Here is a 16,077-nt window from a genome sequence, read left to right as displayed (position 1 = left end):
ACTTCCCCCTTGCTGCGATAATTTTGCTTCAAAATTCCCCCTTCCTGGGAAAATTACATGCTGGGAAAAATTGGTTTGCAACATTGACCCGGACTGTTGAGGAAGTTCAGAGGGTTTTTCCCCCACCATATGCAACCCTGTTCTCTCTCCTGTAACAGTTTTGCTCCACAATTCCCAATCCTGGGGAAATTGCATGCTGGGAAAAATTTTTTTGCAACATTGATCGGGGTCCTGTCAAGCTTGACCACGGTGACCCCCGTGGAGTTGCCCGCCCGTGATGGGCCATATATCTCGCGAATTCAAAGAAAGCAGGCAATGTTTCCAACTTCTCTAAGAAATCAGGTTCATCTTCTTATTGAAATGAACAATTTTATGCACATTTTCTGATAAATATTTTTTGTGTATTTTATTCACTGAGTCTGGGCTTCGCAGATAGCCTACATAGCCCTGAATATAATACGCCTCTGCAAAACAGTCTCTGTGAAATCTTGTGGCCAATCCCCTTTCTCATAGATTTCATTGCATAAGTGCAGTATTTCTCTTTTTCCATCTCCCAGGCAATTGATAAGTTCAACAGGAATTTCATCAGTGCCCGTTGCTTTCCCATTCCTCATTTCTTTGAGTGCTTGCTCAAATTCTTCATTCAGGATATAGTATCCTTTCTCATCATGCACGTCGTCTTCATTTTCTACATTCAGACTGTCTGGGCGATTCTCTGTATTCAATTTTCAGAATATGTGGAATGTATTCAGTTTATATAGTCTTCAAATGAGAAATTGTATGGTTGAAAACTATAAACTTGGATCGATATTAAGATGAAAACACAGTGTTTATTTAATTTTTATATTCATGTAGTAAAAATGTGGACATGACTGTTGAATTCTGGAATTCACGCTAATCATATTTCAAATTGAAATTGATCTCTTTCATGTGTGTCAAAATTTATTATTTACATTTCAGTTGCTGCAAAAGCTGTTTGCTCACATTCAAGCTATTTCCTGGTGTTGAACGCATAGCGATAGCAAACTGGATATGAGTGCTGCCGTTAAGCCTGTCCTGCCTCCGTCAGGAAATCAGGCTCCCAAGGTCACAACAACCTCCTCGGCTATCACCACAGCTACAACGGTCAGCGGGAAGATTCCCAGCACCCCCTCGGTCACAACCAACAGTCCTGCCAAGTCTTCGCCTAACACCAACCATGCGCCGGTTCAGGAACCAAAAGCAGCACCGACGGGAGGGACTTCCACGGTTCCGACGGTGGTACCAAGCAACCAGGTTGTGCCACCTAAACCACAGGAAAAGGGAAAGGATCTGACAATGAAGCCGACTTCCAATGGGGTTGAGAATGCCGAGAAAACTGAGAAACCTCAGCCCCCTGCTGGCGAAAAGAATTTGGACAAAATTGAAGAAGCAGTGGCACCAGTTCCAACTGTCAACAACTCAGAAGTGACAGCCGTACAAAAACCTCCTAATACCACCACCACCACCACTACTGTTGCTGCTGCCGCTGCTCCTCCAGCTGTTGTCTCTGCTGTTGCTGCTACCACTACCACCACAGCTACCACTGCCCCAGCAACAGCAACTCCGCAGGCACAGGCTGCTCCAGCAGGTAGGATTTCATGATTGCTTCCCACTGGCATGACAGATTTTTTCAGTTTGGTTAAAGAAAGATGTTCTTTCTATATTTTTTCCTAACCTAGTATTACTTTCCATACATGAAAGATGTAAATATCATGGTTCAAAGGCCATGTTATCTTCTCTGCTTCCTACTCCGTTATTCAGCATGTTATGATACATCTCACTTTTGTATGCAGTGCATAAATTGCTATTTTTAGTACAAAATAAGAACACATAGCAGAATAATTCAAACACTGTCTTGTATCGATAATAATAGTAGTTTTGTGTTCAATATAAAGGCATCATTACTGGCTGTGTGGATGTTGGATGCCAAATAATATTTTTTTTAAAAAAATAAATCTCAGATTTTACTTTTTAAAATGGAAATTTATTATAGATTAGATTAGTCAGTAATTAATCAGTTTTTTTCTTGGTATTTCGTTCAGTAATTGTGACCCTTTGACTAGTTTCTGCCCCCTGATATTTTGCTTTATCTGGTATCAGTAGAGCCACATATTTATGGTGAATAAAAGATTAAGATTTCGGTACGTAAACTTGGCATGTTTCACTATCAAAAGCAGTATATAAAATGGCATTTCGGTGTTAAAATGGAGAATAAAAACCTAAATTTGATGTAAAAACTATTTCTTACGCAAAATTAATATTTCACTTTTAATAGTACATTTACGTTAGAAATCAAGGGGTTTGATACTCGGTGGAGGCACATAGTGGTTTGGATTCCACTATAAAACTGTAGGTCCAGTCCCAATTGGCCTTACTGTAAATAAAGTGGACTTCAAACATCAACTCAATCAATCAATTATATAGTTAGAGTATTACGGTTATTCCTGTGGAAAGTCCAATTTTTCGTCTCAAATATTTACATCAGAATTTTCCCATGATTTGCATAACTCACAGGATAATTCAGACCTCAGAAGGTGTCGCATCGGTAAAATAAACCCTAAATTTCATGTTTAAGAGTTTCTTTTGCAGTTCATTTCTCATCATTTCCTGACAAAACGTGGTAGCAAAATGCCCCTTACACCTTTCAAAAACATGAAACATTAACATTACAAGGTGTTATTTTTACATTTTGTGTTTTCATCAGAAACGAAATATGCATGCCCTTAGGTATCAGCAATAGTTTCCTATTGGTCTGTCCCTAATTAATTGTAATTATTTTCAGTTCCAGCTGTGCAGATCAATGATTCTTCTGAGGCAAAGGAAAGAGTCGTGAATCATGCCGAGCTTCCAGCAACACAGCCAAGTAGGAAGTCTGAAGAAGAGAGCAAAAGTACAGAAGCATCACAGCCAGCAGTTAGCAAACCCTCTTTTACACAGCCCTCGGCTGCCACTCCTCCAACCCCTCCAGTTCAGTCAACTCCCCCAAAGGCTGCCTCACCTCAGAAACCTCCACCTGCCGAGAAGCCTCCAGAGATAGGGAAATCCTCGGCTGCACCTGCTTCAGTACAATCTTCGGCTCCTTCCACACCTAAAGTTGTTGCCTCTTGCCCGGCTCCCGAGGAGCCACCCCCTGCCTTAAAGACCACCCTGCCAGAAGGGAAGAAGGAATCTCCAACGAAAGATGTCCCGGAAGCCACCCCGCCAGCAACTAAGTCAATATCAACGCTGCGGACAACCAAAAGAAAGAGAGAACCACAGGTAATATTTCTGGCCTCTTGTTGTTCCTAAGAATTGTGTATAAAATGTCATCATCTTTTTTCATGTATTCATCACCAATTAGTACAGCACTGACTGCCTTGCCAATTCAAAGGAAGAGATCATTAGTGTTTAGCTACCATGTATATCCTACTACTATTAAAACTGATTTTTTGAGAAAAAAAACAACTGGTTTTCCATCGTTAGAACATTGTTTTACTTTGAGAAACAATTTTTAGTTTTAAAAAATGTTTTCCAGTTTTTAGCTTTAGAAAAGAAAAACTGTTTTCCAGAAACCAGATGTATCCAGAGCCACGGTGGGCTAATCGGTAGGGCATCTGATAGCCATGTCGGAGACCCAGGTTCAGTTCCTGGGGTGGAATTTCTCCAGCCTTGCCCCTGTATAAAGTGGCTCTGGGACTCACCCAGCCTCAAATCAATTGGTAAGGGGGGGTAAAGGCAGCTGGAGCATGGTGCTGATCACATCCCCTAAATGTGCCTTCGTGACACAGTGCTATATGCATGGGAAACTTTACCTTTATCTTTACCAGACTTATCCAGCATTTTCCAGACCACTAGGATATACAGACCCCCTTCCCCCCCACCATCTTCAAAATAAATGAAATTGTTCTTGATGCCTCTCAGAGTCTGTGCCCCTCTAATTTCTCTCTGGACTTTTGGTAAATTTTATATCGGTATGTCTACGTATTGGTAAAAATTTCATCAGTCTCTTCCTGAGACGTGTCACAACCAACTGTTGGCAAATCAGTGAAAAAGGTGTCAAGGCCTGTTTCACTGTTCATACTGACCTGGAAAAATTTGCAAAAGTTGGAGGAGGGGTGCAAAGGTCGTGGAAGTGTCATGACATTTTGTATAAACAATCATAAACCTGGAAAAATCAGGGAAATTAAATGAAAAGGCAGTATTTGAACCTGAAAAGATATTCCACTTTTCCTCACAACTTGTTTTTGTTGCTGGAATATTTGTTGTATATATTTTTTTTTTGCTACTTATTTTCAACAACGTTGAATAAACTTGATTTGTTTGATTCACATGGCAAGTATGGCCTAACACTTATTTATTAGTATGTTACTCCATTATAGAGTAATGTAGAAAGTTCTTTAAAATTACATGGAAACCTGGGAAAAAAATGGAATTTGGTTTTGCAAAATTAATTTGAACACTACATGAGAGACCTTACTTTATTGAACAGCTTCCATTGTTATTGATCAAGTATAGTTGTAATGGAGATATGGACATGCTAGTTGCTAAAGCATAGGTTTGATTTTTGTGCATTTCTTGTACAGGTTGAATCTCGTGCAGAAAACAAAGAGAGTAAAGCAAGTAAAGAGAAGCCAAGGGCAGTGGAACAGAGTGAGGAACGTAAATCAAAGCGCACCCGCACACAGACGCAGCCTTACCAAAGCCCACTCCCTGAGATGACGTACATACCGAAATTTAAACCGGCAGTCAAAGCACCAGAAGACAAACTCATAGTATTTTACAAGTAAGTGTTTGGAATATTTATCATTGTATCTGCTGTGCAGAGGCATCAAGTTTAGGATAAAGGTTTCTTCTAAGTTAAAATAGAGATCAAGTAAATTGCCTAAGATAGTTCACCTGATACTGAACTATGAAGTGATTTAGCATAGAAGCTTCAATTTTAACTTCTCAACTAACCATAAATTAATTTTGTGGTGAATTGTTCTCCAAGTAAAGTCTTTGTAAGTATGACTTCCGAGTAGACTGGTATCGAGAGTTTTCTGACTTCTTTCTAAATTATTAAGAAATGCCTGTTTTAAATAATGCTTCACTGTTAGGGCTAAGCTTATACTAATGCCAATGTAATGATATCATTTGGAATTTATTCACCAATACCAGCTAATATCTCTCCAGAGTTTGGGTATTTTACCACACAATACTTTTGTGGAATCTAATTATCCTGGAAATGATGCAAAATTCAGTTTTTTCATTTCTTTTGCATCAGTATTGTGTGAGAAAATGGATTATGTGATTAAATAACAGCTATTGAATATTCCAAAATAATCCTTTGAATATTTTAAAATAGAACCAATAAATTTATGCATATAATTGCAGTAGAATGCTTACCTATTAAAATTAATCAGTATTCTGAACAAGTAGCAGTATCTGAGAATCAGGAAGAATATTGACACCAGTGTTGGTTCATAGTTGTACCTAATTATCATATATACAAATTTGATTGTAAACATTTTTTTGTTGTTGATATACGAGGAGTGACACAAAAAAAACGAAACTAAGTGTGTAACTTGAAAAAGGAGTGGGGTTGGCAACAACTGTTGTGGTGACGTCATCCCACACACTTCCTCTATCCATGCGACCAGTTTTGACTCAACCGGTCACGCCAGTTGGGAGTACTGCATCAGTGAGTGAACACGTGCAACTGCATTCTGCCGGAAAAATGTCTAATGTAGAAACTGAACAGCGAGTCAACATCAAGTTTCTTGTGAAACTGAAGAAATCAGCCATGGAAACATTTCAAATGTTAACCCAGGCTTATGGAGATGAAACTTTGTCTTGTGCACGTGTGTTTGAATGGCATAAGCGGTTTTCGGAGGGAAGGGACAGTGTGGAAGATGATGAACGTGCTGGGCATCCAAGGTCAGCAATTACAGACTAAAACATTGCCAAAGTTCGTGATGTGATCTAGAGGGACCGAAGATTGAGTGTTCGTGCAGTGGCAGAGTTGGTGAACTTGGATAGGGAATCTGTTCGATGCATTTTAACTGAGGAATTACACACGAGAAAGATTTGTGCGAAGGTTGTTCCAAAAGTTCTGTCCGATGACCAAAAACAGTGCCGTAAAGATGTGTGTGTGGACATGTTAGAATGCATTGCAAACGAGCCAAATTTGTTGGAATCTGTTGTAACTTGTGATTTTTACCTATGACCCTGAAAGTAAGCGCCAGTCGATGCAGTGGAAGTCTCCAGGATCCCCAAGACCAAAAAAAATCACGCATGTCAAAATCAAAATTCAAGTCAATGTTAATTGTCTTCTTCGACATTAAGGGAATTATAATGATTGAGTGGGTTCCCAATGGTCAGACTGTTAATCAACACTATTACATTGAAGTACTAAGGAGACTTCGTGAAAAAATTAGGAAAAAGAGGCCACAGCTGAGGAGTGATGGATGGCTGTTGCACCAGGACAATGCACCCGCTCACACGGCCCTATCTGTAAAGCAGTTTCTGACCAGCAAAAACATTACTGTGATGGGGCATCCACCTTATTCACCTGATTTGGCCCCCTGGGACTTTTTTTTTATTTCCTAAAGTTAAATCTTGCTTAAAGGGAACCCATTTTACCTCAGTTCAAGAGGTTCAGGCTAAAATGGAGAATCTCCTGAAGGGCCTTTCACAAACCTCGTTCCAGCATTGTTACCAGCAATGGCAGCACCGAATGCAGAAGTGTGTGAATGCTGAAGGGGACTACTTTGAAGGTGATAATATCACGGAGAACTGATTCTGTAAGTACACTCACTTTTTGGGAACAGTCTCATTTTTTTTATGTCACACCTCGTATTCATGTTTATAATAAAGCGTTCTACAAGTAAATGTCAGATTTTAGTATAAGCAAGACTCTAATCTTTTAAATAGAATTCATGTTCTGTCGTCTTAACTCATTTCTGTCAAGTTGTTTTATTATCAGTCCGTGGTCTTCAAAGTAAACAACTCATGACTGTTGCTTCAATATCGTTAAAGTTCTTGAAGCATCTACCAGGGAACAGATGTTAAATTGTGTGCTAGTTGGGATAAGCTTGTAATGGTATGAACTTGAGAACTTGAGGCTAACTTTGGGATGGGGGGGACAGAGTCGTAAAATTTTACATCCCATAAAAGTAGTGTCCAGGATTATTTGCTATATAACTGTTACATTTGCGAAATCGTAAATATTATTGTTTATTACTTAGCTCCTCAGGTCTTGTTAACAAAAGTATCCTTAACTTGTAAATTTTAACAAACCTAACAATTTTTTTTTTTTTTTCTTTCTTGTATGTACGCATTGCTTGCATGATAGAATTATTTTCCTGTAGTTTACGGTTATATATTATTGGGACAAACAGCAAGGAAAATGGCAATAAGATGGCACGAACATGATTTGGACATTATAAATCTAAACCCAAGAACAGGTTTGTCAACTCATATCATCGAAGAGAAGCATTTGATTAAAAAGAGAAGGGTTTTAAAAAGATTAACGGGAAACACAGAGTTGAATGTCTGGGAAGCCTCGTTCATTGCAGAAGAACACTGGAATAAATTAAATAATGAAAATGGTAACATAGATCCAGTGTGGAGTTTTCTTTTTCACAAATGGAGTAAGCCACCATCTTTAAAATTTAATGTAACAGAAAACATCAAGAGACTTTGTGAAAACAATGATGAATTTGAATTACCTGATGATATTTGGGATTCATAATTTAAAAAAATAGACTGTTTTTTTCACAGTTAAGTTGCTATATTACAACAATGTAACATTGACAACATCCATTATATAACAGATTCTTTTTGTTTAAAAATTACTAACCATTGTTATAACTGTATCTTTAGTCAAAATGAAAATAAATGTCTGATGAAAGGAGCGTGTGTTCTCCTGAAACGTCACAAAGAGAAAAAACTGTTTTCTTATGCTTGTAATAACCGTAAACTACAGGAAAATAATCCTAACAATTTTGGGGGAGCAAGTGCCTCCCTCCCCTTGCCGCCACCAAGTTACACCTGTGCTGAAGGTGGTCCAACAGGCTGTGTGTTGGACTGATTTTCAAGAACGAGTTCCATCCTCAAGGCTAGTTTTCATCTTTTATACCATTGTTTCATTGTTCAGTCTTTGGTCTTTCACAACATAAATTTTAGTTGCAGTTGTGTGTGTAGAAAGGCCTTTTATGCAATAATGATGCAACAAACACTTGCATTGCAAAACAGAGTAGTACTTTTCTTGCAAGTGTATAATAATTTCTTAAGCAAGTAACAGCCTTGTATGAATGGTGTCAATGAGTCACCAAAATCAATAGGCAAATAAAGTATCCAGGAAAGATACATGGAATAATTATGTATGAATTTAAATACTGTGGACCCTCGAATTTACATTTTTCAGTGGAACAAGCTGGAAAACTTAAGTTGCAGAAATTTTTAAAATATTTTGCTATGTTTGGACCATCAAGGTTGAATGTATAATACAGGAAAATGTAAAATCCAGAAATGTAAAATAAGGGTTTCACTATTTTGTTCCACTGATAAGTTCAGTGTGAAACAAAGAAGTTTGTGCATTACAATGATAACAGATTTATTTGCCTGGAATTTGTGTTGTTAATAAAAATGCATACTAAAACACTTGCAAACTGTTATATTACTTACGGTGCACCCAAGAAGGATTGGAACTAGTAAGGCAGAGCAGAAAGGTTTCTGTCAACAGTGTGAAAATCCAACAAAGAGCGGTTGGGCTCTGTTGGAAGTATTTTGTGGGGGGAGGGAGAAGAAGAAAGACTCTACACTTCTTGTGTCAGTTGATCCTATTCCTAGATTTCAACTTGGCCAGCGAAATGCACAGAATGTAGCACTGGGCAGAATTCAGCATTTCCCATAATCTCCAGGTCAGTGACATGGCGCTCCTCCATTCATATACCAGAAGACTCAACTATCTTGTTAGTTGCCATTCTGTGTATTGTAAGAAATTCATATATTTCATAATTAAGTAACCCAATACACCCCGTTATGTGCATGTAAATCTTTATTTTGGATACTTGTAACTTGTTGTTGTTCCAAATTAATGCAGTACTTCTTTTTTTTTTTTTTTTATTTGCAGAAATGAATTTCTTGCAGTCCGTAATGCAGAAGGCAGCTTTTATGTTTGCCAAACTATGCAAAACATTTACAAGACGAGCCCACGTATTCGAATTAGGTGGCTGTCACAGGTGCAGACAGATGCCAAAAAGGGTGATGTATATTCACCAGATTTTTATGATTTTACAGGTGAGCCATAGATTTTAAAAATAGGTAAGAAAAGAAAAAGTGTGTTTGTATAACAAACAATGATGTTTTTGTGTCTGTGGATACATGAGGGTTAGTGAATGACAGAAGCCTATCTAAGGTCTAAAACCTGAATTTCTAGGTGCTAAAATCTGCCCAAATAGGCAGGCAAAAAGGCACTAAATAGTTGGAAAGAAGTCATATACCTACCATGAGCAAGCATTAAAAAAGATGTCAAGGAGGTGATCACCTTTCAATCTTATTATGTTAATTGAAGATTTATCCAACATTATCACATTGTAATCAAGAAGTCCCGAGTTTGATTCCTGGTGAAGGCAAATTCCTTAGTGGTTCACATCACACTTTAAACTGTAGCTCCAGCCCTAATTATTATCTTTCTTCTTAATCTACTTGTGTGAAAACCTGAACAGAAGGACACGAAAACACACTTAAAACATTTTTTTGACCTTTTAAAGCATTACATGTACTTGTAGGCACTATCCTTTGAAATAGTAATTCAAGACACAATTGAATTTATGTATAATGATTGTATTTTGTAGTGAAAATCTGAGTCTGTGTACAGAGATGGAATACACACTTTGGGCAGAATCTGGACTCTGTTTGTATCCAGTTCCATCATGTTCAGACTACCATGCAGCGTCAATGACACTTGTACACATCATATTCTTTCTTCACAGATTTTGATTGTATCCTGACCAATTTGAATTTGGAGAAACAGGAACGAAACAAATTCCGATTGCCGAAGGAAGAATTACTTCGAACAGAGAGCATTCTGAAGAGAGCCCTGGATGTGGAGAAAGGTGTTGCAGAGAAGCCTTCCGTCACGGAGGAGCATCCTGATGGGTGTAAGTAGTTTTTTTTTCTTTTACTTATATGGAAATTACACATGGCCAGGCCAAATCTTGAACCTGGAACCTAATCCTGGGCTCCTGAGGTTGTTTCTGGATGTCGCATTGCACAGTAGTTTGGACCCACTTTAAACTGTACGTCCAGTCTCAGATTGATTTTTTCAGCACAAAGTGTACTTAAAACGTACTTTGACATATTTATGAATCTGATACCTGCAGTAGGAAGATTGTGAATTGACTACTCAACACTCTTGGCCACCAAGCCTCAGTGTTCTGCTATTTTGCAACATTTGCTGGCTAGTCTAGATTTCTGAAACTAAGGTGTAGTGAAGATAATGCGGTACAATTTCATTGTGATGACATTTTACAGTTTTTCAAGAGTTTTAATGCCAGTTCATGAAAATCTAACACAGTTGGAAGAAGGGTTTAGTGTCCCATTTGACTATGGAAGAACACTTTGTATAAATTTACAATACTGGAAGGATCCGATTGCTTTCAAATTTCGCATACTCGCTAATTTTGGCTCGTAATCAAGAATCTGCAGTTAAAAATTGGCAGTCACTTCCAGAAATTGTGAAATTACGTGCACATATTAATGCTATGATTGTCGATACACTATTATGGTAGCCATGCTTGATGATGTGAACAAGTGAAGTTCGCTATTCGTTACACTGTCTACAACGTTGCCACACTGTTACTTTGTTACTTGGAGATCATTGATCGCGGAAGAATGGAGGAGGAAAGGAATGAAAAGATCGTTATGCAAGGAGAATGATGACAATGACGATGAGAATATGGAAGGAGAAGAGATTGTGGAATGCAGCTTCGAATAGAGGTAAGTTTGGCAATGGTGCGGTTACTACAATGTTGTGCGATAAGTGATACCTGTTGCATGGAGCGTAGATTTGCATTTGAGAAAAGAGCATCTTGCATAAGGTGGAAAAAATGTTTGCCCCACAAACCATTCACGGTAGGGTTAGGCAAGCATAGTAAAAATTAAGGGTCATCATAAACATAGTTTTGAAATGCTAATCATTGCAAAAAATAGTTGTTTTCTTCATAAATCAAGGATGTTTACTCCATTCACGGACCCACTTATTTCGTCTTATTTTGCAATTTCTAGACGTGACCACCAAATTTCAACTGCAGATTCGTGATTAGGAGGCCAAAATTAGTAAGCATGCCGAATTTCAAACAAATTGAAGGTACTTCGGGTATTGTAAATTCGCTCCGAACACTTTGTACGTATTTACTTTGCAATAAGCATGACATGAATTAAGTCACAGTTAGTAACAAAAGCATTCAATCTCTTAGCGACAATATATCTCTGAAGTGTCAGTAGCCAAATTTTTATATTTGTTAGTTAAAGCATTTGCAGATGTCTGCAGAAAAACTATGCTGGCACTTTTCACCCTGAAACTTTGCTGTGATGCCAGGGGATCTTGCATTATGTATTTATAAACAATGTAATTGTATAACCAATAGCTAGAGGCATGCATATTTAGTTTCTGATGAAAACACGACATGTGAAATAACACATTGTAATGTTAATTTTTCATGTTTCTGCAAGGTGTGAGGTGGAATTTGCTACCCTGTTTTGTCACAAAATGATGCGAAATGCACCGCAAAATAGACTCCTAAACACGAAAATTAGGGTTTATTTACCAATGCGGTACTTTCAGAGTTCTGAATTATCGTGTGAGTTATGCAATTCCCGGAAAATTGATTCATTCTGCTGTACATATTTGAGAAGCAAAAATGGACCCTTTAATACAGGAATAAACTTAATACTCTGGTAACTACATAAATGTGCTATTAGTAGGGGCATGCATATTTCGTTTTTGACGAAAAACGAAATTTGAAAAAACACATTGTAGTGTTAATTTTTCATGTTTTTGAAAGGTGTGAGGTGCATTTTGTCACGAAATAATGCGAAATGAACTGCAAAAAGCGAAATTAACTCCTAAACACGAAATTCAGGGTTTATTCACCGACGCGACACCTTCCGAGGCCTGAATTATCCTGAGAGTTATGCAATTCCCGGAAAATTGATTAATTCTGGTGTTAATATTGGAGAAGCAAAAATGGACTCCTTTACACAGAAATAAACTTAATACTCTGGTAACTACATACATGTGCTATTAGAAGTGAAATGTTAATTCTGTGGAATAAGTGTAGTTTTTAAATCAAATTTAGGATTATTTTCACAATTTTAAAACCAATATGTATTTTTATATACCACTTTTCATCCATTTTTTCACCGCTATAACACCGATATTTTATTTTAGTTACCGCTTTTGAACCCGAAATTGACCCAGTTTTTGTACCGAAATTTTGCCTTTTTATTTACCAAAAATATGTGCCTCTAGCTATTAGAAAGGATATGTTTATTTTGTGTAGTAAGTGCATTTTCTAAATCAAATTTAGGATTATATTCAGAATTTTAAAACCAAAATGTAATTTTATATACTGCTTTTGATCTGATTTTTCACCGCTATAACTCGGAAATTTTATTTTATTTACCAGTTTTGAACCCGAAATTGCCTCTGCTTTTGTACCGAAAGTTTGATTTTTTTATTTATTACCAGCAGCATATTTAGGGTGGAGGGCTTGAACTGCAGCTTGGAAACATCCTGATATAAAAATAATATATATATTATGGCTACTATGTAAAGTTATTGTTAGGATTGAATTGATATCAGTGCCTACTGGAAAGTATCAGTTTGAAGTTTGAATTTTTTCACCAGTACTTTCTGATATTTCTCTGGAGTTTGGCTATTTTGCTGGCTATTTTGCAGAGTCCTCAAAACAGCATGCAGAGTATAAATTTCCTGGAAATTATACAAAAGTTAAAGTTTTAATTTATTTTGCACAAGTATTGTGTAAAAATTAATTTTGTGATTAAATGACAGCTATTTTAATATTCTGATATAATTCTTGAATTTTTAAAAAGCAAAACTATGCTAAATTCTTACATATAATTGCAGTGGAATACTTAATGAAGGTTTCGAAGGATTGGTTATCAGTGGAAATTTGTAGTAGTATCTGCAGTGGTTTTAGTATCTGTTCAAAGTGGTGTAGGCATTGGCTGAGCTTTAGTTACCATGTCCACCTTTTCCTGGACAAGCCCTCTTTTTGCAGCCGAAAACTTCCATAAACGTAGAGTTTTGAAACCAGTATGAACCACCTAACAATTGTGGAAAGTGCAGATTGGAATTACATACATAGTTGAACAGAAATAATCTTATCCCACCTTATCATGAATGAAATTGGAAATACGTTACTGCATGCAATTTTTTTTTAGATAACCCATTAACACACCCGCTATTTAACACGGGTTAAAATAAATCACCATTATGATCTGTATTTTTCAGTGGACTTATCATTGTACACAGATGAAGCACAACTGAAAAAGAAGAAAGCAGCTAAGAAAGGGACAAAGGGTGACAAGGGAGATGAAGAAGATGATGATGATGATGAGGAGGAGGAGGAAGATGATGAGGACTCAGACGAAGAAGAAGAAGAAGAGCAGAAACCTGAAAAAACAAAGAATGCAGAGAAACCACCAGAAAAACAAAAGAAGACAGAAAAGTCATCAGAGAAGGAGAAGGATAAAGATAAAGAGAAGGAAGAGAAGCCAAAGGAGAAGGAGCGAGTAAGAGAAGCAAGCAAGAGGAAGGGTGATAATGCAGAAGCGAAGGAGGAGTACAAACCCCCGAGCGAAAAGAAGTTGCGAGGGCCACCTGCAACCAGAAAGGCCGACCCCACACCCAACAACACCACAGCTCAGAAATCAACCAGGTTAAAAAGTAAGTATTTTTTATCAGTTTTAGCACTACTGCTTCTGCATACAATATACTAAAATGTCAACATTTTTTCGAAATTCAGTAACATGTATCAGTGAGAAGGTACATCATATGGCACAATGAATTTTGATTGCCTAATTTATTTTACACAAGTCCGAATGGAATCTAAAGAAACCAATATTTAACTTTTTTTTACTTATTCTTTCAATTATAATTAAAATTGTTTTAATGATAACATTTTCTATATAATTAAGTTGTAAAAAGGTTCGAAGACTTACTTGTAGAATGTGTCATTCAAAGTTCTGTTGTTTACATGCCAATCTTTTACGGAGCATCATGTGAATTATAGTTCTGCAGCAAGAGCATTTCGCTCAAGTGCCAGTTCGCACAGAAGGATGCGAATTGAGAGCAGCTCTTCGCTAGTCAGGATGTCACGAGCAAGTAATGCCTGACCAGCCATGTTAAAATGTAGTATAGTCTATCTTACCAATACATAGTGATATTTGAAAGTAAATAGAATTACTTAAGTGAAATTTCGTATTTCCACATTGCACAGTTTAATGATTATATCCTATTAATTTCGAAGACTCTCTGTCTTCATTCAGTAAGGGTACAGCATCATGAATTCAACACCTTTCATATGGAAGGAAACGTGGAAGTATATCCATTGTTAATACTATTAAGAAGTGAAGTTGGAAAAAATCCTTATTTTCGCTTTGTTCACCTTCGTTACCACCATATTATTATGGGATAGATTTCTAAAAGTGTCTATAACTTCAAACTACTGCATCTTTTTGAAAAATTTTAATTCTACAAGCAAGAATCAGTAAATAACGGAGGCAAAGGCCTGATTGTCAAAATTTGCCACGTGTTAGCACATGGCAGCAATTAACATGCTATTTCTTGAAAACTATACACTATATTTCAGTTCTGTCTTTCTTTTCATTAGTTTACAGAACAATTCATCCATTGTTAGTATATTTAACAAGCAACATTTGAAAAAGCCCTTTGTTTCCCCCTTTTGTTATATTGAACGTTGTAACTTCTCAACCACTGCATCTTTTCAAACAATTTAATATCTAATGTAAGAATGAGTGAAAACCAACATTTTAAGTTACATCCAACAATTAAGGGTCCAGGGGGGAAAGCAGGGGCAAAGGCCCAAGGTTTAAAATTGTCTGCAATTTCACAAATTTCTGAACCCCGCATTTTTTTCCTTTTTTTTTCTCATTTTGCACCACATTCATTACATATCCTCAGAAAGTGTACATATCCTCAGAAAGTGGTCTTTTGCCGTGCTTCCCCCCAAAATTTGGTCCATCCAGCATCCATAGGGCCGATGCTAGAAGCTAAATTCCGGAAATTGTCCCAAAGCTTTAAATACTGCCACTTTATATAACGTTATTTTTTACTCAAGAAATATCAGTTGGACTTCAACGAAACTTTGCACGGTTATAGGAATGTTCCACTGCTACTTACTTCCTTTTTTTTCATTCACTTCGGTCTATTGAGGGGGCACAGCTTTTTAAATGTCAATTTAAAAAATGAAAAAATTAACTTTCTTCTTCCTTTAACACTAAAGGCCCAATGTATACCTCTGGTAATAGCCCTGTCTTTAAGAAAGAAAACAAAACCGATTTCATCTGTACAACAATTAGTTCTGGAGTTTGATTTTTTCCACGACAAGTTTTGAAAAGTGCGCACTTGAAAAGGTGAAAGCTTATATGAGAATACATGCATGCGAGAGGTTCGGCATCTAAAGGTTACAATGATGTTCGATTGTTTGTATCTTATTATTTCACAGAATATGATTATATTCTTTTTTCATATGGATTAATGATGTACAGGTATTCGTTGCAGTGATTAGATATTTTGAATTGCTTAGGCAGCTGTGTCATCATGTGTACACAGGGGTTCCATTTTATATTTCGGTCTAGATATTGCATACTTTCATGTATATCTTATTTGGGTCTTACATGGTAATGTACAGACTTATTATTTCAAGTTGTAATTGCATTTATGTAGGTAGTTTTTCTTCCATGTATGGGTTGTAGGTTGACAGTGTTACTTACGAGGCTCTGCAATACGAGAGGACTTAGCGTGTGGCCATACCATCTACCAAT

The 16,077-nt window shown here is 37.0% G+C and overlaps 1 protein-coding gene across 2 annotated transcripts in view; it reads left to right on the top strand.

Moving 5' to 3' along the window:
* LOC145985109 (uncharacterized) overlaps positions 1 to 16,077 on the top strand; it is a 59,293-nt gene that overhangs the window by 27,241 nt on the left and 15,975 nt on the right. Inside the window, exons 2-7 of one of the 2 annotated variants that reach the window (XM_083118719.1) lie at positions 961 to 1,609; positions 2,804 to 3,279; positions 4,584 to 4,783; positions 9,116 to 9,282; positions 9,978 to 10,145; positions 13,544 to 13,957. In XM_083118719.1, the coding sequence (XP_082974845.1) occupies positions 1,033 to 1,609; positions 2,804 to 3,279; positions 4,584 to 4,783; positions 9,116 to 9,282; positions 9,978 to 10,145; positions 13,544 to 13,957 (2,002 nt within the window). In that variant the 5' untranslated portion in view covers positions 961 to 1,032. Of the gene's footprint in view, positions 1 to 960; positions 1,610 to 2,803; positions 3,280 to 4,583; positions 4,784 to 9,115; positions 9,283 to 9,977; positions 10,146 to 13,522; positions 13,958 to 16,077 lie in introns of both variants that reach the window. The other variant, XM_083118718.1, reaches the window with a different exon arrangement.

Source organism: Lepisma saccharinum, chromosome 3 (genome assembly GCF_977018435.1).
Source record: "Lepisma saccharinum chromosome 3, izLepSacc3.1, whole genome shotgun sequence".
NCBI lineage: Eukaryota > Metazoa > Arthropoda > Insecta > Zygentoma > Lepismatidae > Lepisma > Lepisma saccharinum.
Note: the sequence above shows the minus strand (reverse complement) of the source record. Positions and strands in the feature narration are given on the sequence as shown.